This window comes from Dysidea avara, chromosome 1 (assembly GCF_963678975.1).
Source record: "Dysidea avara chromosome 1, odDysAvar1.4, whole genome shotgun sequence".
Lineage (NCBI taxonomy): Eukaryota > Metazoa > Porifera > Demospongiae > Dictyoceratida > Dysideidae > Dysidea > Dysidea avara.
The window spans coordinates 30315608-30339848 of NC_089272.1; the positions used below are offsets into that span (position 1 = coordinate 30315608).

Consider the following 24241-nt stretch of genomic DNA (forward strand, 5'->3'; position numbering starts at 1 on the left):
CTTCATGGGGCCTCCTGGGGCCCCTTTCAGGCTGGGGCCCGGGGCAAAATGCCCCAGTTGTCCCCCCCCCCCCCCCCTCCCCCCTGTGGGCTTCCCTGGGTGGTTGGTCTGTAAGCTATACTGCCAGTTGATTGTACTAAGTATGCATGTGATGAACTGTTTATATTGTTGGTTCTTGTAAAGGTTCAGCAGTTTGATGTCACGTGATGTTCGGCTTTGACGATCGTTGGTGGATACCTGCCCTACAAGTTTAATAGAATAGCATCATACTATCTATGATAGCATAATAGCTAGTAAATGTTTGCATGCATGCAACTAGCATTTGTGTACACTATAGCACAGGTAGCTGTGCAATTTTTCTTTGATAATGTCTCACATGAAAGTGAGCGTGTTTCTTGTGTGTGTAGTTAAGTTGATGTTATGCCCAACCATCAAATATTGGCTGGCTATGCCCCTGCTTATGATGTGCTCTGTGAAGTGAACTATGCTTTTTAAATCAGTATACAATGCCATAAAATGATTACTAACTATAGAGTTACCAAGCCTAGCTAATAATACAACTGATGTATGCTGGACTCAACATAATAATATTATGCTGATGTATCTATTATTATTGAGCTCATGTTGTTTTAATGTATACAGTAGATACAAATAATTTGGTATACTGAGTGTAATACTTACCAATATACTGTATCAACAGCTAAAGTATTTGCTGCATGTCTTATACAGGTTTTGTGACATGACAGCTGTGAAGAATCTGTGACTAAAAGAGGACCATTTAATTTATTAATCACTGTACACAGGTGACTATGTGAAATAGCACATCACTTATGGCTAATATGAATAATATGATTGTCACATAATATAGTCACATACCAGAGTAATACTATAGTTATGACTTCAAAGGGCATCACGTTAGGTGCATTATTAGTGGTTTACATCCCACTGTAGGTAATGATTGTACTGTGGTAACTTAAGGTAGCTAGGTATACAGCAGAAGTGAATTTTTAAAATTAGGATTATAGTAGGGATCATAGACATACAAAGTAGTGAAACAAGGGATACACCTAACAGATAATAATACTAGTGGACATTTATAATTAATCCCTACTTCATTCATAGGTATAAAATAAATATAGATTGAATCACAGATTAAATGTCCACTAGTACAGTATATCTGAAGATGTAGGTGACCTCCCTTGTTTCCCTATACCTTATTCCATGATCTCTAATTGAACTAATTTTTCCTAATAGCTACTTGTTACTGATATCATGGCCTCTCGGGATTCACTATTATGTACACACCCTCGGGCCTGCTTCCCTCAGATGTATATACTACAATATACAAATCCCTTGTGGCCATGGTATAACTACTGTAACAGTATTACATACCAACCCTGAAAATTGTGCATGCAATTATAATGGAGAAATAGTCAGCACTGTACATACCATAATAGTACGGCTACTGTAAATGCATTGAATTCACATTAAATTTTACTGTTAATAATAAACTATCAACTAAAAACTACATAAACATTTCCTACCAGTCAACAAAATGCCTAAATGTTTTACAGTCTACTAGCTAATGATCTTGCATCCAAGTTCAGTTGGTTTACAAGACATAGAGTTCCATGGTACCAACCATAACTGCTTCATTGGAAAATACTTCATCAGCCATCATCCTAACTTCAATGTCTTCCTTGACTGGTACTGGAAGTCGATGATAAAAGTATGGCATTCCGGGTTGTGCACAGCAGCTGTAAGCTGTTGAGCAACCTTCACCATCCCACAGAGGATTGTCAGGAAAATACTTATTTACACTCGGTACTCCAAGGTTTCCAGAGTCACAGTAGAAGTAATCACGCACATAGGCAGGTGGCAGACTTCCAGGATACTTAGAACAAGGACAATTAGATGATTGTTGTGAAGAAGATGTTGCTGTAAGTCCAACTGCCAGGCTATAGAGATGTTTTCGAGGTTTACCATAAGTTATAGAAATCCCTTCAAGGTAGATTCCATCAATACTTCTAGTCCCCCCAATAAATGCACTAGGAGATCCTCGTTGATAACCGATTACTTTACCACAAAAATGTTGAAAGCCTTCACAAGCTCCTTCAGTTGAATAAGTTGCTGAGTAGATTCCTGCAGCATCTTTACCAGACCTACACACTTTTTTTGAGGTATTAGGTATTGTAAAATTTATCCATGTTGATGGACAGTTTTCACCATCATGTACATCAGCAATCTTCATCCATCCACCTTGTATACAGCCACAGATCATGTGCATGTCACAGTAGACCTATCATAGCAAAAAAATATATATCTTTTAAAAATATGCTGTATACACTATGACATCCAGTTAAGCTGATTGCATGCATGATTGTCTATAATCAAGAGTTCATAATATATATATTTCTTGCTATAATATGTATATATATATATATATCACCTTCATTGTTTTTTCACATGATCTGACCCAGTAATATCCTGACTGGGTACGGCCAACAGGATTTTTGTTGTAAATCTCCCTGCAAGACTCTGCTGGATACTCTGCAGTCATTCCCAGTTCTTTGTAGAAATCATCCTCCACCTTTTGGATCAGTGCTGCTGAGCCACTAGTCACTGCTGTGAAGACAAGTACTATCATAGAGAGAAAATACATTTTCACTGCAATATTCTCAGCATGTACTGAAGAATACTGATACTGCTGATTCTTTTATAAGTGTGCTTAGGAATCCCTACATCCTGATCATACATTACCTAAATGTTAGAGTGACATAATCTGCTCTATGTGATGTAATCACTCTACACTAAGCCTGACTATTGAATCTTACTGTTAGGCCTTATTTTGCAGTAGGACTTGAAGTCCTAATACAAGAGAAGTTTTGAAGAGTTTTTCAATCCACTTGTTTGTTTTACACTTATAACTATGTAAGGTGTCGTGTTAACAGATTCTAGGTGTTGTGAAGTAAAGTGAGATAAAATTAATGTGAGCAAAAGTTATACCATTAGTATTCCTTTTAGTGATAAACTCACTTAGATTATATTAAATGTGAAGTGGTGCTTAAATGTGAGTAGCTGAGGCTTATCCCAGGATCTATAATGCTCTGTGAACTACAGTTAATAGCAACTTCTGTTAGTATAATTATGATGAACACATATGGTGCCCCTAATTGATAATCAAATTTGGCTGCAGTTGAAGTGTCACAGGATCAACAGATGAAAGATCTTAAATTTGAAGAAGTGTTTGCCACAAGGCTAATCAAATTCTTGGTCTAGTGAGAAAGGCTATTTGCTCATACACTTCCTCATGCAGTACAAATCCATCATTTAAATGTTAATGTAAGTACAGGGGGGGGGGGGGTGTATATTAATTTTAAATCATTGTGTGTTTAAAGATCTACATGCCAGAATAGTAACAAAACAGCTACCATAATTATTATGTAAATCATTTGAAGGTTTAATGCTGCCATCTCTATAATTGTTGTAACATATTAACAGGTTATGACTAGCTGCATTTGTGACCGGAGTTGCGAAAAGGGGTCTTCCACACACATTATGAACGTTGACAATTCATAACTTGAGATTGGAAAGAGTTATTAACTTGAAATTTGGGCAGTAGTGAACACCAACATGGGTCAATAGATGGAGGAAATTTCAGATTTGTATCTTATTTCTCTTATTTCAACACTAAGTTATGGTCTTCCAAGTTCATAGAACTGGATGCGTGTGGAAGACCCCTTTTCGCAAATCCGGTCACATTTTGAGAAGATGTTAATTTTGTGTTTTTCAGTCATTGCTTTAGTATTAATTAATGTCATAAGAAATGTATTTAATAGTAGGATAACTAATCAGCAATTCAAGTAAACTTCACTTAGATGCAGTTTTCTAGTTTTATTTGAAAGCAGCATTGGATAGATGTTGGATAGAAGATAATAATAATAATGGTTACTTATGTAATTAGTTGATACTTTGGATCGTACATACCTAAGAATCTGGATAAAGGAATACACCCCATTGTTACTGTTCATAATAAACAACATGATAATAAAAATAATAATTTTAGAGGTGGTGTATAAAGGTACGTGCTGTTAGGTGAGATAATGCCATTTTCTGTGCAGCATCCCCCTGGTTACTTTGGTGAGCTGTTAAATGCATTAGTCGACCTAACTACTCCATCTGGTAGGGTGGTAACTTTGTTACCTGTTTGGGAGGCATATATATATATATATATATATACTCTAAAATGAGTTGCTTTGCTACTAAAATGTATGCAATCAAGAGTCTAAATGAATATATTATGAACTCTTGATGCAATCAAATTGATTAACTGATTTTGTTTCAGCGAATGTAACATGCCAAAAAGCAAGGCACGTTCCAGAAGGGTTTCATGTTGTAATCGTATCAGTCTATCATTCAGCAAAAAAGTAGTTGATACACAGTACAATAGTGTGGCACATCGGGTAGTAAGTAGCAGTAGTATTATTCTGATGTTGTAGTACAATAGTTCAATTATAATAATCTTTCTGATCTTTATTAATTTTGTTAGTTTCAACAGTGATTTCCACAAGGCGTTTGTAATCCAAGTGCAAGGAATTGTCACAATTAATTTACATTTTCAGAAATTTTCTTAAAGGGATGTGCTGAATTCTATTCAAAAACTGTACATGAACTGTGAATTTTTTTTGTAGAAACGTATATACATTTCCTGAAAGTTTCATTTACACTTCAGTATAGAAACATCATGGAAACATATTTTTTATGCAGTGAGTAGACTGATCATGACTGCTGATAGTAGTGTGAGACTTTGACTCTCTGTACTGACAATTGCAAATTGAATGCACTGTAAGGATTTGTAAAATTGGATATGCTGTGATTCTATTAAAAGTATTTTGTAAACTTTCAGTTGAATTTTCTTGGTTTGAGGGGGAAGGTACATGTCCCTGTCCTTTTCCACAGCTTAATGCATTTATATTACAATTAAAATTAACAGTAAATTTCTGCCTGCATACATTAACTAATTGTACAGTATTGTACAGAGAAAAATCTGTTAGATGAAGGATAATTTTTGTATATAGAAATCTTGTTGCTATTATAATGTCATACCTGTTTCACCGCCCATACAATAGTCCCAATACTAGCAGTGAAATTAAACCCTAATTTCACTGCTATCAGTGAAAAGTTGTAATTACATTTTCATTGGCTAGAGTATGTAGCGCAGTTGCTTAGCAATGGTTAGTTGCTATGGCTCAAATGTTTTATTACCTTAGAAATAGTCACCATGGCAATGGTTGCTAATGTTATCATGTTGCTGGTTGCCCTAGCAATGGTTGCTATGGGCTATTTTGATTTGATTCTCCATGTGAGCCATAGCAACCAGATCCTAACAACTGTTGCTTGGAAACCAAAGTACAAGTATGTTATTAACTTGGAATTGAATGGGTAGCAGTGAAATTTGGGATAAATACTACTCTTGTTGCATTGAAAATGGAAATTCACTTGGCTTTGCCTCATGAAATTTTACCCATTTTCAATGCACCATTCATGGTACAGTATTTATCCCAAATTTCACTGTTACCCATTCTATTACTAGTATACTTATTCCACATTTGTGGTTATAGTTACTGTATAATAGTTTACACTATATGAAGTTCTGCACTTTCAAATGTAACCAAATCGCTTATTTTATTCATGATATTATACTAAGTAATAATCATGATCACATTAATTTTAGTGATGAAAGGACGTGTACTGTAGTTTGAGGTAAAATACATAATACAGGAATGTATTAATGAGTACATAAAATAGGATTATACAGTAAACAATTTTAATGCAAGTACCTTGAACATTAGTTTAATGAAGCATGATATTGCTTGTGTGGGGTAGGAAGGCAAAATATTTAAAATCATGATGGCCAATAATGATTTTAGTTGGTTGTTTGGTACTGTAGGTATGTATGCAACACCTTAATCTGTGTTCATACCTAGTTTGTACATTCATAGCCATGTATCGATCCTTCACTGTATACCACAATGCCAATGTCAACTGCTGTAGATTATTGATATGTAAGTATAGAAGAGCTTTATGGTGATAACACAGCAAAAGGCTTTCTGTTTATTTGAATTCCTTATTAGCTACTTTGAAAGCGTTTTATTTTAATGTATGCTGTCATGCTCCATAACTTCAACAAAGTATATTTATGGTTTAAGTAATATTCTACAATATGTCATTCAATAGCATTAAGTGTTGAGCTGTGTTGTGGCACAACATGAGGTACCCACAACATGAGGTACCCACAACATGAGGCACCACAGCACGAGGCACCATAACATGAGGCACAACAGTTGATTGTAATTTTAGCACTAGTACTGTTAGGACAGTAGTTGTCACTGTAGTTCATACTGTTAATTCCCCAACTAGAGTACAGTACTGAACCACGACTAGATATGTAGCTACACTGTAGTGTACACCCCGCATGCACATACACATTGTGATATCTAATACCATAAATTTTTTTGTGGCAAATTATAATATTTTCATGGTCATAGACCAACCACGAGTACTTTGGTTTTGTCAAACCTGGTCACAACTATTGGTCAGTTCCTGATTTGTAGCTGTAATTAATAGCTTAATGGCCACTAATGTATAGCCATATTAGCTATAATGTATAGCCATATTAGCTATAGTCAGTCATCCAGGGTGTTGTGTAGCAAACATATGATATGTATGCTCTAGAGAATCTATCACTGTGAATTTACTATGATCTATCACTGTAAACAAGCATTACTGCATATGCATCCTGATAGGTATATATCTCATTTATTAACACTGTTATGCTGGACATCTACCTTGTATTACACTGCTATAAACTAGTCTTGTTGTAGTATAAAATTATTAGTCATCAAGTAGACATCCCTTATATATGATCACATCCTTCAAATTACCCTAACTCCATCCGTAGTAGTAGTAGTAGTAGTGGTAGTGGTAGTGGTAGTGGTAGTGGTAGTGGTTGTAGTAGTAGTTTACCCAATTAACTTTTGCTAACTTACTTACAAAAGGCAGCCATATTGGGAACAGTTAATATTCTTAACAATATCAATTTACGTGTGGTGTAACTTAGGCTTTGCTTGTTTCACCATTATTGTCTGTACAATAGTACATGTTAAATTTTATCAAATCCGTAGTAGTAGTAGTAGTAGTAGTAGTAGTAGTAGTAGTAGTAGTAGTAGTAGTAGTAGTAGTAGTAGTAGTAGTAGTAGTAGTAGTAGTAGTAGTAGTAGTAGTAGTAGTAGTAGTAGTAGTAGTAGTAGTAGTAGTAGTAGTAGTAGTAGTAGTAGTAGTAGTAGTAGTAGTAGTAGTAGTAGTAGTAGTAGTAGTAGTAGTAGTAGTAGTAGTAGTAGTAGTAGTAGTAGTAGTAGTAGTAGTAGTAGTAGTAGTAGTAGTAGTAGTAGTAGTAGTAGTAGTAGTAGTAGTAGTAGTAGTAGTAGTAGTAGTAGTAGTAGTAGTAGTAGTAGTAGTAGTAGTAGTAGTAGTAAGAAATATTTACACTTACCCTCCAGAATTGATTCCTATCTGAACTTCTTTTTTCTCAGAGCTATTAGATTGTGGAATTCTCTTCCTGATCATGTTGTAGAAACTGACAATATTAAAACACTTTTAGCAACTAAATTTAGCTGCTAGCTAATCATGTACAGATTTTATACTCGTTACTGAGGTCCTGTACATTACACAATAATAATAAGAGTGTATAGATATGATTAATTTCCGACTACTTATCAATGTATTTTATCACTATTCATACTTCTGTTTAATCTTTAATCTTATGATTATTGTGGGAAAACCATTGACCATTTCATAAACAACACAATCACATACGTAGCAGTTACCTCTAGAAGTGATGGGTAATTCCATTATGTCTACCCTGACTATCTGATGTAGTGGTGGCTTCTGTTGTCTTTCTGCACCTTGACGATGAGGATAATTGTTAGCATACTCCAAAGCATCAGAATACATTCGTGGCCACCACCAGCTTCGTACCAAGGTTTTAGGACCTGGGAAGTGACCTGCCAGCCGTCCATCATGATATTACTGCATTATCATTTGACACATTTGTGTGGTACTGCAACTCTTGTAGAAGAAGTTATACCTACCTTTGGGGTTCCTGAGGCATTGCAGGGTACTAACCTCTTATCGTTTTTGATGAAGGACACTATTAAGATGTTGAGAATTAACAAATTGAATACTTTCGCAAGTTGTCCCCAATGTAATGGAGCAGTTGAGAGCTTCAACAGGACACTTAAAATGATGCTAAGGAAACAAGCAGCAAGGTTTGGATTGCAGTGGGACCAGTACATCAGTGGTCTTTTGTGAACTTATCGAAATACACCCCACAGTTCAATAGGCGAAAAACCTTCATTTTTGTTGTTTGGCTTTGATTGTCAGGCACCAACAGATGCAGCCTAGCTACCAATCAAGTCACTTAAAACTATTGTTAATATCAATGACTACAGAAAGCAAGTAGTCTTATCCCTTTCATCAGCAAGACATTTGGCAGAGCAAACTAGTAAAGCTGGAAGACAATACAAGTACCAGTATGACAAGTCAGCAACAACAACTAAGTTCAAGACTGGAGACTGGGTACTGGTTTACTTTTCACAAGAAGAGACAGGCAAGAATAGGAAGTTGTCTCAACCTAGGCAGGGGCGGATCCAGACTTTTAAAAGGGGGCATCCACTCTAGAATCCTTACTGTAAGTCAAAGACCAAAAAAACTATATTTCCGTATTTATAACTGTGACTGCTCGATTAGAGTATCTAGATCTTGACTGCTCTATTAGAGTATCTCGATCTTGGCTACTCTATTAGAGTATCTCGAGTAAGAGAGGCTCTTTCAAGGGGGGTTTCATGGAACCCTTTGCACTCCCCCCTGGATCCTTCCCTACTAGGTATGCGCCATATTGGATAGTATCCTTTAGTGATCCAGATTTTTGGAGTGACAAAGATCTATTTTACTGAAGACCAACAGATTCAGGTACGCTAGTCAAGAATTCAACATTGCCCACCATCATTCCCAGTTGGATTCTACTGGTATGGCAATAAAAGAACTAGGCCTGGCAGGCCACCCAAATATGTCCTAAACCATTTGGATGCTATACAAGCAGACATGCACATATCAGCAGAGACAAGTGATTATAATCAATCCCTACAGGTAGAGACACAAGGATCAGACCATTCAGGATCTAATACAGTAGATGATCAACAGACTAACCATCAGGACCGTCCCTACTCCTTGAGAAGCTGAGAGGCTAAAAGAAGATGTTCGGGTCGAACTCAGTCAAAGGGGAGATGATGAGAATCAGAGACCTTACAATTATAATGTATTATAAATATGATGCAATGTTTGGATTATAAAAGCAGACTGATTGATCATAATTGTGCTGCTGTTTGCTACTGTGAATGAAGGTTGTTCTCTTCTCTGCCTAAATGTGTTTAACTGCGCTTTAGAGACTGTCCTACCATGGGAAACTTTTACATATAATATATCTTGGACCTTGGGGTCCTTGCTTGGATAGAAAGTCATTTCCCATGCCGTTCAATGGCCTGATACACTCAAGCTATATCAAAAGTCTGAAAAAATTCCCAGAGTACTCACCAAGCCATCTAATACATATAACGTCCCAATTTAAGTCCCAGCCTTCTATTTTGGTTAGATTTTTTCCCACAGCAGACAGAGTCCTTGTACAACTACCAAACCCACCACCATCATATTATAATGGTGGTGGATAGACCAGTCAGTAACACCTGTGTGGAAGAAAGATCGGTGACAGATATATATGTTAGAGGTGACCGAACTACATTAAATGAGGTTTACATGCATATTTAAACCAAATTAATGTAGGAACCAGTAATTAGTTATGCAGGCATTAATTAGAAAAGTTAGTGAGTGTTGATTGAAATTTGCACTTGTGCAGCATTCAACATGTGCTGCATAGTGTGAACAGCATGACTCATCAGTCTCAACTAATTGCTAAGGGTGAGCCATCATGCATGCATGCCACAGACAAAAAGGACAAAAGGAAGAATCCCTTTTCTCCCATACCATTGATTTGTACCAGGTTTACTCTGTCTGTCACCAAACAGGCCCCCGGTTACCCAGTGTACTATTATATTTTATATCTGATGTGTTTATTTATGTGTGGTTGTGCATTAATTTGTGTTTATATAGTTTGTTATTGCATATGAAGCAAGCAAGTTAATCACAGCACCTGAGAAAATTTGACATCCATGCAATGCCTTAAGCAACCCAATGTGTGTAAAGTTGGAAGAGGGTGGTGATCATGCACACATAACTGTAGACATGTGCATGCAGCTGTAAAAGCAAGGGGATCAAAAAATTACAAAAAAACAACAAGCAATAGTATATAATACTTTTGGTTAATTAACTCCGTAAGAATTTGTGTATCCAATGTTTTGATTTAGGTTACATAGGAACGCATTTCTAACTGTATCATGTGTAATTTGTACTCACTTCAGGTGTCATGTGAGTCAGCCATATTGCATATCCACATAAGTGGGTTAGCAATAGCTTGTTAGTGCTAATGCTACCCAAAGTCACAGAAACAGTGCTACCAGTGTTACGTACGACCAGAATAGACAGGTTCCACTGTAATGCTACTCTCTGTGTGCCAACAAAAGTATCCATTGTTAGAGTTAAGTGTAATTATAAGCACGGCTGAATACATGGTGGCAGGTGTGCATCTTCCCACAATTCAGTATCTCCATCCTGGATGTGATAATACAAGGACTCTAATAGGGTCTGCTAGGCCTCAGGGAATTATGCCTGTATAATTTTGAGCATAATGATGGAATAAAAGAATTGGGAATTATTCTGGAATTTTGAAGTGACTTAAAAGCATAATTCACATAATATATACCGGTATATAATTTTATGTAAGTCAAGATCGAGACACCCTAATTAATAGAGCAGTTGACTACTGTAATAGAACAGTCAGCCGAATAATCTTTACTCTATTGCACTAGTAACTAAGCATCTTGACAGTTAAAAGATAGCTTTCCTGTCTAATAGAACAGGACGACTACTACTCCAAATCTTTCTAAACATATAAAATGCAAAAGTCAAATAATGTTTATAAAAATTGGGAATAATTTTGAGAATAATGAGTTCATTTTGGGAATAATAAAAACATAATAATAACTTTTTTGGAGAAATTTGGAATAGAATAATGATGAAAATTTAGAGCATAATTCCCTGAGGTCTAGGGTCTGCCTCACTGTATACTAGGCACCCAAGCTGTGTCAAAAGTCTGAAAAATCTCCTTTGCCATTCAAAAGTACTCACCAAGCCATCTAATATACATATAAGGTAACTTCCTAATTTAAGTCCCACCCTTCAATTTTGGTTAAGTTTTCCCAGAGTCCTTGTACAACTACCAAACTCACCACCATCAGATGACAGTGGTGTGGATAGACCAGTCAGTAACACCTGTGTGGGAGAATGATCAGTGACAAGTGAGTGAACTACATTAATGCTGTGTAAAGTCATGGGTATTGACTGAATTAGGATTTAATGTCCGCTATCTGATGGTGCAGCCTTGTTTCACTACTTTTTATTTCGATGATCCCTAATCAAAACTTGAAATTCTTATTTTTTACTTACACATCTGTACGATTGTTATTCATAAGAAATAAAATAATAAACTATTAGCATACATGCTAGTGGTACAGGTAGCATCTATTATTGTGTAATATGTGTAATGTTGCTCATTTACACCTTAAACAGTCAATGTAACTTCGTTTCTTCTGTAGGCATTTTACCTACACCAAAACATTGTAGATAAAAAATGCAAACAATGATATGAATCTCACTGTATACATAATGATAATACTTTATAGTTGAGTTCATAAATGCCCTACCAAATTTAACCAAATATCAGCTTCAACATTCATGATGGCTTGGTAAGAATATAATCAAGACAAATATGCCTTCAATGTGATACAAAATTTTGATGAGTTGCTATAAAATTTTGTACTTAGTGCATTCTCTATGGTTGACTAGATAATTAACTGACTGATGCTCACAACCTTTGAGTTTTCTGCTTACAAGTTACACTTAGACGTTGTCGTTATCAAATTGACAAATAGCTTCTGGCATAATTCACACATCATGGGTTAAACTTTGCCCTCCTTCTCTGTTTCATTTCTCTTTGCAGTGCAATGGTGTTATTCAGACATACTTATATCAATTATCACATGTCTGAACAAGCAACTCAACTATGTACAAGTATCAAATTCTCATTGTTTTATTTCTTCTCTGCTATATATCATTAAAGTGAGCACATAGCGCATCAATAATTTTTTGCATTGACAATCATGATTATAGTGGGAAAGCTACATGTTGTGATTTCCACAGTGAATGTGAGAGAAACATGTTCTACATCTGTAACACGTTGGGATACAAAGGTAAGTCCATGATGCATGAAGTTTAGTTGCTGCTGCTGCAGTAGGGAACATAATATATGTATTACCAAGAGTTCATTATAATATATATGAACTCATTATACTGTAGCATGTTTTGGGTCCACGTAATATCAAACAGTAGTGAAAAAATCAAACTATATTCATGTATATAAGCTTGGCTGTAGACATCGTTAGTTAGTTAGTTAGTCCATTACTCAGTATAAATCTGGTTACAGAACAAAATCAAAATTTCATAGAAACTTGTTGAAAGCATTTCAGGTCACTTTGAAGGCATGTTTGGGCTTAATCATGCCCATCAAGCGGAAAAGTGTAACTGGTGTTTGGTTTTTGTTTTTGGTAGGAAAGCAGAAGCACAACCTTCATGATCCCTACTACAGTGTTATGACTCACTGTTATACGCACAGTACTACCATACTATGTGACATTATTATACTGTTTGTTAGAGTTAAAACACCGCTGTGCATGTGTATGGAAAATACAGCACAAGGGGGCAAGTTGAGAAGCTAATACAGCACAAGGTGAAGCTGAGTGCTGTAGTTGCCTCGAGCCCCCCCCCCCCCCCCCCCAAGTGCTATATTTTTCATACACACAAGCATAGACGGTGCTTTAACTGTTACATTGTACTTACTTCCTGGTTGTCTGGCTTGGAGTGATTTTCTCTAGTACTCAAACCGCTGCATCTTTCATCGGTAAGTGTTTAACTAATCTATTTCTAGTCGTAGAATGAACTAATAGGATTAGTTTGGCTAGGTTTTAGTGATTTACAATGTCACACCACAGATACTATACTTACAAAGGATTGGCAACGCGCGATCAAAACAATAGTGACGTCATATCCAATCCTCGTTATGGTCTTTACGCGCCCTCTGCCCGGTTACTAGACGCACAAGATTCTTAGTTTCTTCTTCCGTAGCACGGGTAGTTATCTCTATTGACGTACAACCTTCTTCAAAAGAGCCCAGCACTACTAGGTGAGTAACTGATAAAGGAAAATAGCGTAACACACCCTAAAACATCAACCTAGCGTGTAAAGAAGTTCCAAAACTCATGGCTATTCACACTTGTGGAGTTTTTACAAAGAAATACAACCGCTTTGTTGAACACAATTTATAAGAGAATACTTGAAACCATTAGTAAAGTGTACTGCTTTGTTTCATAGAGGCTAAAATTATTTCCTAAGTTGTGATTTGAAGCTCATTTTGAAGTCATTTCGTTATGTTGATTTGTGGAGTTTTGTCGTAGTAGTGGGAGAAGAAACAGTAAGTTACTATACAGCAAAAGAGAGCTTAATGTTATGGTAATGGAATGCAAACATGCATGAGCTCAAATTCAGATGTGGCATTAGCCATCAATACATGTGATCCAGCAGCTCAATGTATTGCCCTGAAGTCACAGTCATTGGTGTATAGCCATCCACCACTTGGTTGAGATGGTCATTTTATCTAGACGCAGTGAGGGAGACAGTAGTGGAAGCAAAATGAAGCTGCTAGTAGTGAAGCACACTATATGTGAGACATCAACGTAGTTTATATTGGTGCATACAGTAGTCAATCAAGAGCCTACATTGATATAGTTGGTCCACTGGATATCGAATTGATGTACCCATGTCACACTGAAGGTAGCATACAAACCTGGCGTCGCCAGTATCAATCATGAACAAAACGTATACACACACCATACATTATAGACAAATACAATAACTGTTATTTAGTAGCCATGAACCGAAATGAGTTTGCCTGATACTACCTCGGCACATCATGTTCAGTATTGTCCACTGCAGTTCAGACTCTGTATCAGTACAAAATAAGCACAGTATACTGAATAGCACAACCACATACCAACTATTGTTGATAGCATGTTTCCACCCTTTTGTAGACTGTAAAAAATGCTAGAAAAGTGACAAACAGTGCATGGTTATAATATTGTTGTAACAATAATACAAATTGCTGTTTAAGATGCTGTTACTCTGTTATGAAACCTGACATATTATTCAGATCAATATAACCACGTACTCTTAAGGAACAGCCATGAAATGTAGACATGTCATAGATGGATTTGTTGAATTCCCTCTTAGAATTGATTTCATAGTTACAGAAAAATCACTAGTTCGGGAGGATAATGAAATTGACACAGCATTACAATCGCATCTATCACAGCTTGTGTGATCAGTTGCAACTACTCAGTGCTGAGGGGTCAGCAACAAGCTCTAAATCTTGTACGTCAATTCTTGAAATCTGAAATCTTTCACTCCAGCTAATTACTTGGTTGCTGACCTCTCAACCAAGGCAGACACATACCGTATGTAGTTAATGCACTATACCAGAGCACTACACCATGAAATGCTTATGACAGCCATGCCATCAAAGTTAAATCGTGAATGTAATATGAAAAGTCATTTCATGATTTGTTTCATAGGCCATGAAATGCATATGCATATTAGAATTTCATGGCACTAGAGATTTTGTGGGTGCAGTACCCATGAAAAATGGGAAAAACCATGGGATCTTCAGGGGCTTTCACAAGTAGAGGCACAACAACTTCATATACTCATCTGATAGTGTTCAATAGGAAATAGACTGCAGGGAAGTATGCAAGAATACAAGTGATACAGGCAGATTGATCGATTTTACCTCGATGTTTACTCCATACAACCGCCGGGTGCACTATTATTAGGCATTCCAGCCTGATTTTTAAATTTTGGAAAAATGGGCTTTTTATATGCTCACTAGATAGAGTATTGAATGCTGATCTCTATATAGTTTGTTGGGTTGGAATTAGCTACTTTGACATGCACAGTGCTTAAAAACTGAAAAAAGGTACATTTTTTCTCCAGGGCTCCCCATACATTTTAAAGGGGAAAATGGCACAATTGAATCAGGAAGCCATCTAGCAATCTGGACTAGCTTGAAACTGCAGTTGCTTCTAGCTGCAAGTTTGTACATGTAATGAGAGTAACTTCAGATCGTATCGGATCTCAGTGATCTTTGTATGTTTTGTGGTGAGCAAATATGTTTCACCCACTGCACACTTCTCTACAATGGTGTATACCCATAGGCAAGTGGCTATCTCAAGTAAGTAAGTTAACAACTTATAAAGGTAAACAACTAAAGTGGAGGTACCACAATGATGCAACAATACTTAAGGTGGAGTTGTAGTTTCAATTATGGCATTGTTATACTGACTTTGAAGTGGTTTATACCTTTGAGCTGATGACACAGCCATCAGAAAATTGCTCTGGAGCTGAAAATCGCTAACCAGAGCGAAGTAACTACGCACTTTAAAGTAAGCACCAGTGACTACCTTCCACCCAACAGTACGTTTTTAAAAGTTTTAAAGTATTCTGCATACATTGCATGGCTTGAAAAGATTACAAAACAACACAAAACTTACTTATATGTAACGCGCACGATAAAACAAAGATTTTCATGATGATTATCGTGTGGAAAAACCCCACAGCAATTTTCATCCTCATTGGAGCTTGCACGACGGAGCAATCCCAAGTTAAACACGAGTTGTTATTTTGTGCCAGGATTCTATTGGGGAATATACGGAGAATTTTTTTATTAAAAAATCTCGGATACTGGAATGCCTACTATTATGGTTTATTAGTAGTACATCATCATATTGATATCACATACCAGCAGTATAATCCATTCGTTGACCTTTCAGGTGAGATTCCAGCTCGGATACAACAGTGTTAATTCCACCGTCACAGCTCAGCTGCAGCCGAGTCACCGGATTTTAATTTTTATTATTTATTAATGCTTTACAGCACAAGTGCTGAAGGTCTGTAGGACACCTGGTCCTACAGCCTGCTCAAAGACTTTAGCTACTTAGACTTTAACTACTTAAGGTGTGTTTGAAAAGTTGGAGAAAGGAGAAAAAATCCATGACTGGACCTAGGTAGCCTCGAACCTGCAGCCATCCGATTTACGGATCTCTTGTATAAATCCATTGGCGATGACGAAATGGACCTGCGGTCGTAACTCGCTACAATAATCTTTTGCAAGAGTAGTTCCCCTCTCGTAGACAACGAATAACAGCACTGGGAACGGCTGTCGTCTCAGCCGTATCTAGGACAATAGACGCGCTCACTTACGTAACAACTCACGTGACCATAACGAGGATTGTCGAACGGTTGTTATGCGCGTTGCCAATCCTTTGTAAGTATAGTATCTGTGGTCACACACGTGATCAATCATGCTGTCTTAGTGGAGTCGTGCTTAAAAAGCTTTGTGATCAGGCGATCAGTAAGTGTTTATACAATCTATTCCTAGCCATAGAATGAACTTGTAGGATTAGTTTGGCTGGTTTTAGCGATTTACAGTGTGTTGTTTTGTAAAATTCCTTAAATAAAGTCTCCTCATAACTGTATTGTATTTGCCCAAGTGTACTGTATTTGCCCAATTAGCTGCATATGACTCATACAGTACTATACAGTTATGCAGCTGATTAGTCTCGTATGGACAATATGATACATGGAATCGCTTTGATCCTCCCACGCAAAGTACAATATACAGTATCTGTGTACACATAAATAAATATGTAGGTACTGTACGTATGTGCACACTCTTACTGTTATAAGAGCCTGCAGAGATCTCCACATCTACATCAGTAATAGATCTATGAAAATCACTTTTTTGAGTATCAACAGTGGCTGTAAGAAGATATACTATAATTCTGAGAATGTGCAAATCACAAGGCAAAATTACTGTTGGAATGATAGCTACTGTACATGTTTTGTGGCTAAAACTGTTGCACACATCAATGCAGTATTGATGATGTGTATTGGTCACAATAATTATACAACAGCAAATTTATTTTCTTAGCTGTTGTGATTGGTAATTTAGGTACACATGTGGTGCACTTGTTACATATTATGTTTAATTGTGTTTAAGTATACAGTACATGTAATACATGCAGTAGCTACTCATAGAGTAGCTATCACAACTTACTCTCAATAGTGGCAGACTGGCAGATAGTCTTATGCTTGTTGATTGATGTCAGCTGCACATAACAACACATGTTTATACACCATAGCAAACAAATTGTATAAGAACACTCAGATCCAGTACTTGGCAGCTTGCCACAAGACTCAATAAATGCTCAAGATATTCTAACTGCAAAAGGACAATTTATTTACCTCTTAAACAAGCTACAATGGAAAACATTGGATTAGGAGGGCAAGTCCATGAAAGGGACAATAAAATAAAAAATCTAATGATTTTAGTTTCACACTCTACATGCTTACTGCTTTATTAGCTACTGTAAGTGGGTTACATTTGCATGAAAATTTCTCATACTTGGGATATTTAGTTGGACAATGCAGAGGAATGATCCACACTGCATACAGCTGAGTGCATGGCTACTGATGACTAGACAAATTATTAAGGAGACCTTGACAGCTGAACTTCCGGTACGTTTTCTGTTTTGTATTCCCAGACATTGTCCCAATGAACTGTATGGGATTAAACATTAATAGTGTATACTAGTGTGTACTGTACAGGTTGTATCTCCTTACCTTATCATTTTGTAAGATATAAAATACAAATATAAACAGCCCCTATTGAAATAAATAATAGAATATAGTACTGTACATAAGTTGCTTTAACATATTTACATTTGATTCTTCACATTTATATGCATTTCCACATGTGAAATTAACTACCATATAATGTTAAGTTATTTACCTCAACAGAATTTAATATGGTAAAGATCCACGCAAATGCTACATGTTCACTATTGGCTGCCAACACTCCAAATATCCACATCACTCCTAAAGTAGGCAGCAGAAATATAGCAGCCCTGATGAGTTTTCTGTAAGTATAATTGTCAAGTTTAATTAAGAAAAATGATGTGTTGTGTAGCCTATCAAGCTGGTGCGCTACACCAGACAAGTGTGCTATTAAAAGGATGAACAATAATATGATTTTCACACATACGGAGCTCCATGTTGCCTGTATGAAGCAGGATGGAGTTTGCTGTATAAATGCCCTATAGATGGAGTGCCCATATAGCAATTTTTATTTTGTTATCATTAGCCTTTTGCTTGTATTAGCTGTTACTTTGAATTCTACCAAAACATGAAAGGCTTTAGGTTTTATGGTCGAATTATCTACATACTGTACCAATTTTGAGCTTCTTTTCAAAAGTATTTTACCCTATAGGTGTGACAACATATTGTTGGTCTTATATTTTCTGTAAATAATCATTAATAATTCTGCAAGTGTTTGTCATACTTGTATGATAATGTGTTTAAGTTTTATGTAACTTCAAAGGTGTACATAAAAAATTAAAAGTGAGGACATTAAACTAATTCTGTAGGCTTGTATATTGGAAATTCCTGGGTTGATTACGCTCAAATTTAGTATGCGAACTACTGAAGGTGCCAAAACAGTTAAGGTGTGAAAACAGATGTGGTCCCCAAAAAACCAGAGTAAAAGTTGTGAAATCAAGGGTAGCAGCAGCCAATAGATGGCTGCAACAATAGTAATACCATTATTGTTGAAGGCATTAGCATCATTGCAGCCATTTCTTGGCCATCACCTTTGACCCCACAACTTTGTTTAATTGGGGGCTAACCCTACTCTGCAGCTTAACTGTGTAGGTGTAGATCAAGACACACGGTAGTATGTCGTGCGGCCCAAGAAGCCGGCGCGTAACACCCGTGAGTATATTGACAGGAAGAAATAGAAAACGCAATTTTCGCACCTCCGTAGCTCTGTGCTTCCTTGATGAAACAAGACGATTTTTGCTGTGGACATGCCCTCCAACTGCAGCACTCCACATTCCAAATTTGAGCGAAATCGCTTCAAGCGTTCCCGAGATATGCGACTTCAAAAATTGGCTCAGTTTCTTCGTTTTTTTTTCTTCTTATTTTTCTTCCTCTTGTCGCACACTTACAAAAACTGCTATAAAACGCGAACGCCACATCCGATTGCCTTGAAAATTGGCACAAGAAGGGGAATATAAAGGCGCATCTCGGTACCAACTTTGGCTGGAATACGATAAACAGGCAAAGAGTTATGAGCGATTATTCACGAAACATAACACCAATATGTTGTCACGCCTACAGGGTAAACCGCGTATGGGAAGAAGCTGAAAATCGATGGGTGAATAGGTTAACTATTGAACCTCAAACCTTTTGTGGTTTGAAAGAAATCGAGCTAAAAAACAGGAAGATACAACGAAAAAACCAACAGTGTGTAACAATTACGCAATAGAGATTAGCTAATAAAAAAAAAAACGACTGCTTGCCACGCCTACGAGATAAACCGCTTGGGGTAATGCTTTGAAAATCGTTGTACAGATGGAGTAATCATCTTAGAAAGGCTCATCAATGGTGTAGAAGAATCAGACTTAAAGCCACGGAGTTATAGCACGAAATCCAACTAGGTGCAGCAAGTGCGAGATCGAGATACTCTAATAGAGCAGTCACCCTGAAGAGAATTCAAGAGATCAGCTAGCATAATAGGAAGAATATTTGAGCCATACTACAAATTCCTGATGGTTAAAATACATCAGTATCACAGAAAAAGATTGATATACTCTAATAGAACAGTCAATAACTCTATTACAACAAATCAGGCAGCTGACTGTTCTATTAGAGTATATCGATCTTTTCTGTCACATACAATGTGAAGGCCAAAGATGTGCTTCAGTCATTTATTATGTGCCCATAACTGCAAATTTATTAGCAAAACATGGGAAATGAGGTATAAAGCTTGAGCATAATTTTGAGCATAATAGGTAAAATTTTGAGCATAATAGGTGGGTCCCTCACCACAAGTTTAGAGTGTGATATTGGGCTAGGATAGAGGCCAGACATAGTGACATTGGCATGTAATTGAGCTATGTGTTCATGGTTTGTGGTGTTGCCACAAAGCCATTCCCAAGAGACCAAAAGTTACAGTACACATGTTGTGCCAGCTTATTTGACTTAGTTACTTGGCAAATGTACTTATAACCTGTTAGCCATTACTATAGCTTTTACTTGTGGTATTCATCTGTACACCCAACTTGTATTGTGAGCTAGAATGAAGTCCATTTTTACAATTTATTTTCATTTTGAAAGTGACACTATTTCATAGCAGCAATAGTAAAGTTTGACTACATAGCCAAAGTACTACTGAGGTAATTTTTCCTAATGACTCTCTTCCTACAAATACCCCTGTAACAGCACTGGATGTATAGGAGTTCTTATATGTGACCAGAATCCTAAAATGCTGTGTCTGTCTGATCTGTCACTGTTAGTGAGTGGATGAGTAGGAATCAGTTGTACAGTACATTATATTAGTGACCCCAATCAATACTTGAAAGAAATAATTTGGCAAAACACATACAAAAATGGAGCACAAAAAGTTTTAAACATCCTGACAAACTGATTTATGTCCTCTCAACTTTCATAATGTCCTGACAGTGTGTCAGCACATGTCTAAAATTTATTTTGCGCACTGACATATACTATTAGTTACCTTATACATTCAAAAAAGTAGATTCTTTGCTTTGCTACCATGGTATAGTCACTTAGCTGGTACATTTTGAGCATACTGACAATTTCATTAATCCTCTCTAATACATAAGCTTAGCCCTACAGGTATTGAGACAAGTGTAGTGACTTAATAAATTACAACACTGAAAGTACTGGAGTAAACATTATATGTTCCATCACACAATAATGCATACATAGTTAGTACACACATATCACTCAGTTGCTTTATTTTATTTCAAGGTGTATCACTTGCATAATCAACATAACTGCATGCATATGATATAGTATGACGGTACTGCAGCTGTGTGGTGAGGCTGCTGTCTGACTTACTCACTAATACCTTCAGACAACCATAACTTGATAATGGCTAAGGATAAGCGCCTGATTTTTTCAGTGTTCAACATGACTTTGGCCTGACAGATGCCTTTTGGCATGCTGCAGTACAGTATGTACAATGCACATATCATGTACTTATCTTTGCCCTCCTTTGCATCCCATTTCTTTTTGTTGCATGGAATTCCAAGGTGTCCATTCACAGTATAGCATGTGATAGCTTCCCTATGTTTGAAAATGAGAATTGTCCATATTTTCCACATGCCCTATTTTCGCAGGCCCAGTCAGAAATTGCATTTATAACTGCTGCATAGTCTGCTATACTGGTTCTCTCTGAATATTGTGGCTGTTTTATCAGAGTGATTGACTGCTCTGTTAGAGTATCTCAATCTCACATACAAATATATCTGGTATGGCACCAAAATACTTTGGTAATGCACCACAATTCTTTGGTAAGGTATAGGCCCACCCCTAGATATGCCACTGGTAACACAGCACACACACTAAAAGGTTTTACACCTTGCTTTTACACTATGTAACATCACCAATAGCTTTTCAGCAGTCTATGCATTTACTCTAGCTTTACCAGCCCTTTGATTTATAATACTCATATAAAGAGCAACAAGTAAACAGTGTTGAAGTTAGTCAGAGAAAATCAGTTCACAATTTCAAAGAGGAAGGTAAGGCTGCCCATATTTGTGAAAAAAAAATACATCAGTACATAACGAAGGTTCAAACAACAATAATGAACTCATACTGTTAAATAGACCACTAATAAAACTAGACTACAGTTATGTATTGTATGTCCATTAGTGACTGTTGGAATTGTGTGGATATTGCATAATATTATATAACTAGTTCTGAGAAGTGCTAAATAATATAATTCAAGTGCTATCATCCATGTAACTACCTTACCACAAAGATGTTTACAACATTCCAACAATTTATTGGTGTAATAACATTGAAGAACCACTTCTTCCTGGAATATCCTTTTTGGACCACCATCATGATATTCATACAGTGATGTACATTTTTGTGGAGTACAGCTATAGATAGAGTAGCCCATATGTCTGTGTGACAGGATTTGGTTCTTGTACACAGATTCAATTCTATGTACTTAACAAACAAGCTGGTTGATGTCCCAATTTTATAGCAAGTGCTCATTTTTATGCTCACAGACTGCCTGAGTAGATGGGAGGAAGGGATGGCTTGGTCTAAACTACATAGTATCCATCCTTGGTCCCTCTGATAGGTTATCATGAATGGTTCAGGTGATATATTGCTAGAATCATGTTCCAAAAGTGAGGGAGTGGTGGTTGAGCTAATGTCAGGAGGTGGATCAATGCAGTCAGAAAACTGAGGATTAACCTCTAGGGTTGTGTATACGTGAACAACATGGGGTTCTCACTGTGTTAGTAGCAAGCTTACTAGACTCCATAGCATGAAATTGAATCTGCTCTCCTCACAATATAGTTTCCCACTATCTCCCAATAATTGTAAATGCCAAATACTAAATAGCAGTGAAATTTTCTGCACAGGCAACAATGTTAAATTCTCACAAAATAAGGGCTATCTAAATAATTAAATCATAGCTATTCTTTCTTTACTATTTTCAACCAAGCTTTTGTGTAAGTTACTACAATACACAGGTTGGTTATCCATTCGCTGTTTTCTTCTCCACTTTTGGCAGTCCTGACTGTCCCCTGCATACTCCCATGAAGAAGGATTCAGTGACACTGGATTGACTGTGAATATCACTAATTTCTAATCAATACACTAGGCTTATAATCTCTCATTCAATGCCAATATGAAGCTCATCAATATTCCATTAATCCGAAGTGTGATTTCCTGTCAGATACCTTATAACAACTGGTGGTAATTTCCCTAAGATCTCCACAGGTGTACTTGCTTTTCCCTAGCTTCTTATGTGGCTTCAACTGTGTCGTACAAGTGCTGGAGACTAGAGGCAGTGTTAGAAGTGTCAGGTAAATTTCATAAGGGTTTCATGTGTACATCTATGATTCCCAGTTTTTTTTCCAAACCTGGCTTCCAGTAGTGCAAATAGGCAGCAATAGTCAAAGTAAATTCACTCACAATTCTTGATGCTTTACCATCTAGTAGTGAGTTAAACTTTTCAACACTTGTAGGTCTGGGTTTTGAGTGTACAGTGGCTTGAAAAAGGTTTGCCACCCAAGTGGGTCTCCAAAAAAATTATGCAGATCAAGCTTAGGTAGTTGACTGGCAGGTGCAGATTGAACAACAGTGTCTGATCCAGGACAGTAGCTGGTGAAATCACCGTTGCCTTCTCTAAATTAGCATTTGAAGCTTATATATCTTCTCAACAATGTACGTATTTTGAATCTCTATCATCTCAAAAGTGTCTCAGTCTATATCATCAGCTCTTTTAATCATCGACATCAAGTTGTTGCAGTGATTCTGCTTGCAATTTCACTGATCAACATACATAACTAAACTAGTAGTCTCTTCAGCAGCAAGCTGTGTTAGGTCTAGTTCCTCCATCCTTCTATAGATGCATGCTAAGTGGGCCTGGTATGCCTTTTGAGATTCTTCAACTTGCCGATTATGTCCATCCTAGTTTCCCTTTTTAAAGAAAAAACAGAAAAGAAATGGTCTACCAGTGAATTGGTTTCTCTTGACACATACCATTAGTAAATGCCACACTACCATGATGTCTGTTGGGCAGGTTACAAAACAGCAAACCACAGGGCCAATGTTGAGGCTGACATATAATACAAAAGCAGGAATTAGGAATGCTGGTGATTACATGGATGCTGGACACACTACTCATATACAGCATACAATACACACTATAGTATACATGTGCAAATAATAACTAAATGCATTATTGACATCAGCACTACTACTACTAGAGTCTGTTTTTGACATCCAAATCTAAAAC

General features: G+C 36.8%; 2 protein-coding genes and 1 long non-coding RNA gene across 3 annotated transcripts in view; all 3 read right to left on the minus strand.

Moving 5' to 3' along the window:
- Positions 1-1404: 1404 nt before the first annotated feature.
- Positions 1405-2705, minus strand: LOC136261394 (uncharacterized). The gene is made up of 2 exons (XM_066055402.1): positions 2450-2705; positions 1405-2299 (listed from the first exon to the last, which is right to left on the minus strand). Exons 1-2 carry the CDS (start codon positions 2660-2662, stop codon positions 1613-1615), a joined length of 900 nt encoding a protein of 299 aa, XP_065911474.1. The 5' UTR covers positions 2663-2705; the 3' UTR covers positions 1405-1612.
- An 8983-nt stretch (positions 2706-11688) lies between these two features.
- On the minus strand, positions 11689-13327 carry LOC136261428 (uncharacterized). Its single transcript, XR_010703894.1, has 2 exons — positions 13126-13327; positions 11689-11834 (listed from the first exon to the last, which is right to left on the minus strand). It is a non-coding gene; the product is annotated as an uncharacterized lncRNA (long non-coding RNA).
- A 789-nt stretch (positions 13328-14116) lies between these two features.
- Positions 14117-24241, minus strand: part of LOC136261384 (adhesion G protein-coupled receptor L4-like) — a 200593-nt gene continuing 190468 nt past the window's right edge. The window contains exons 29-33 of the mRNA XM_066055389.1: positions 17895-17936; positions 17453-17504; positions 17074-17154; positions 14336-14385; positions 14117-14285 (exon numbers count right to left, since the gene is read on the minus strand). Coding sequence (XP_065911461.1) covers positions 14339-14385; positions 17074-17154; positions 17453-17504; positions 17895-17936 — 222 coding nt within the window. The 3' untranslated portion in view covers positions 14117-14285; positions 14336-14338. The remainder of the gene's footprint in view (positions 14286-14335; positions 14386-17073; positions 17155-17452; positions 17505-17894; positions 17937-24241) is intronic.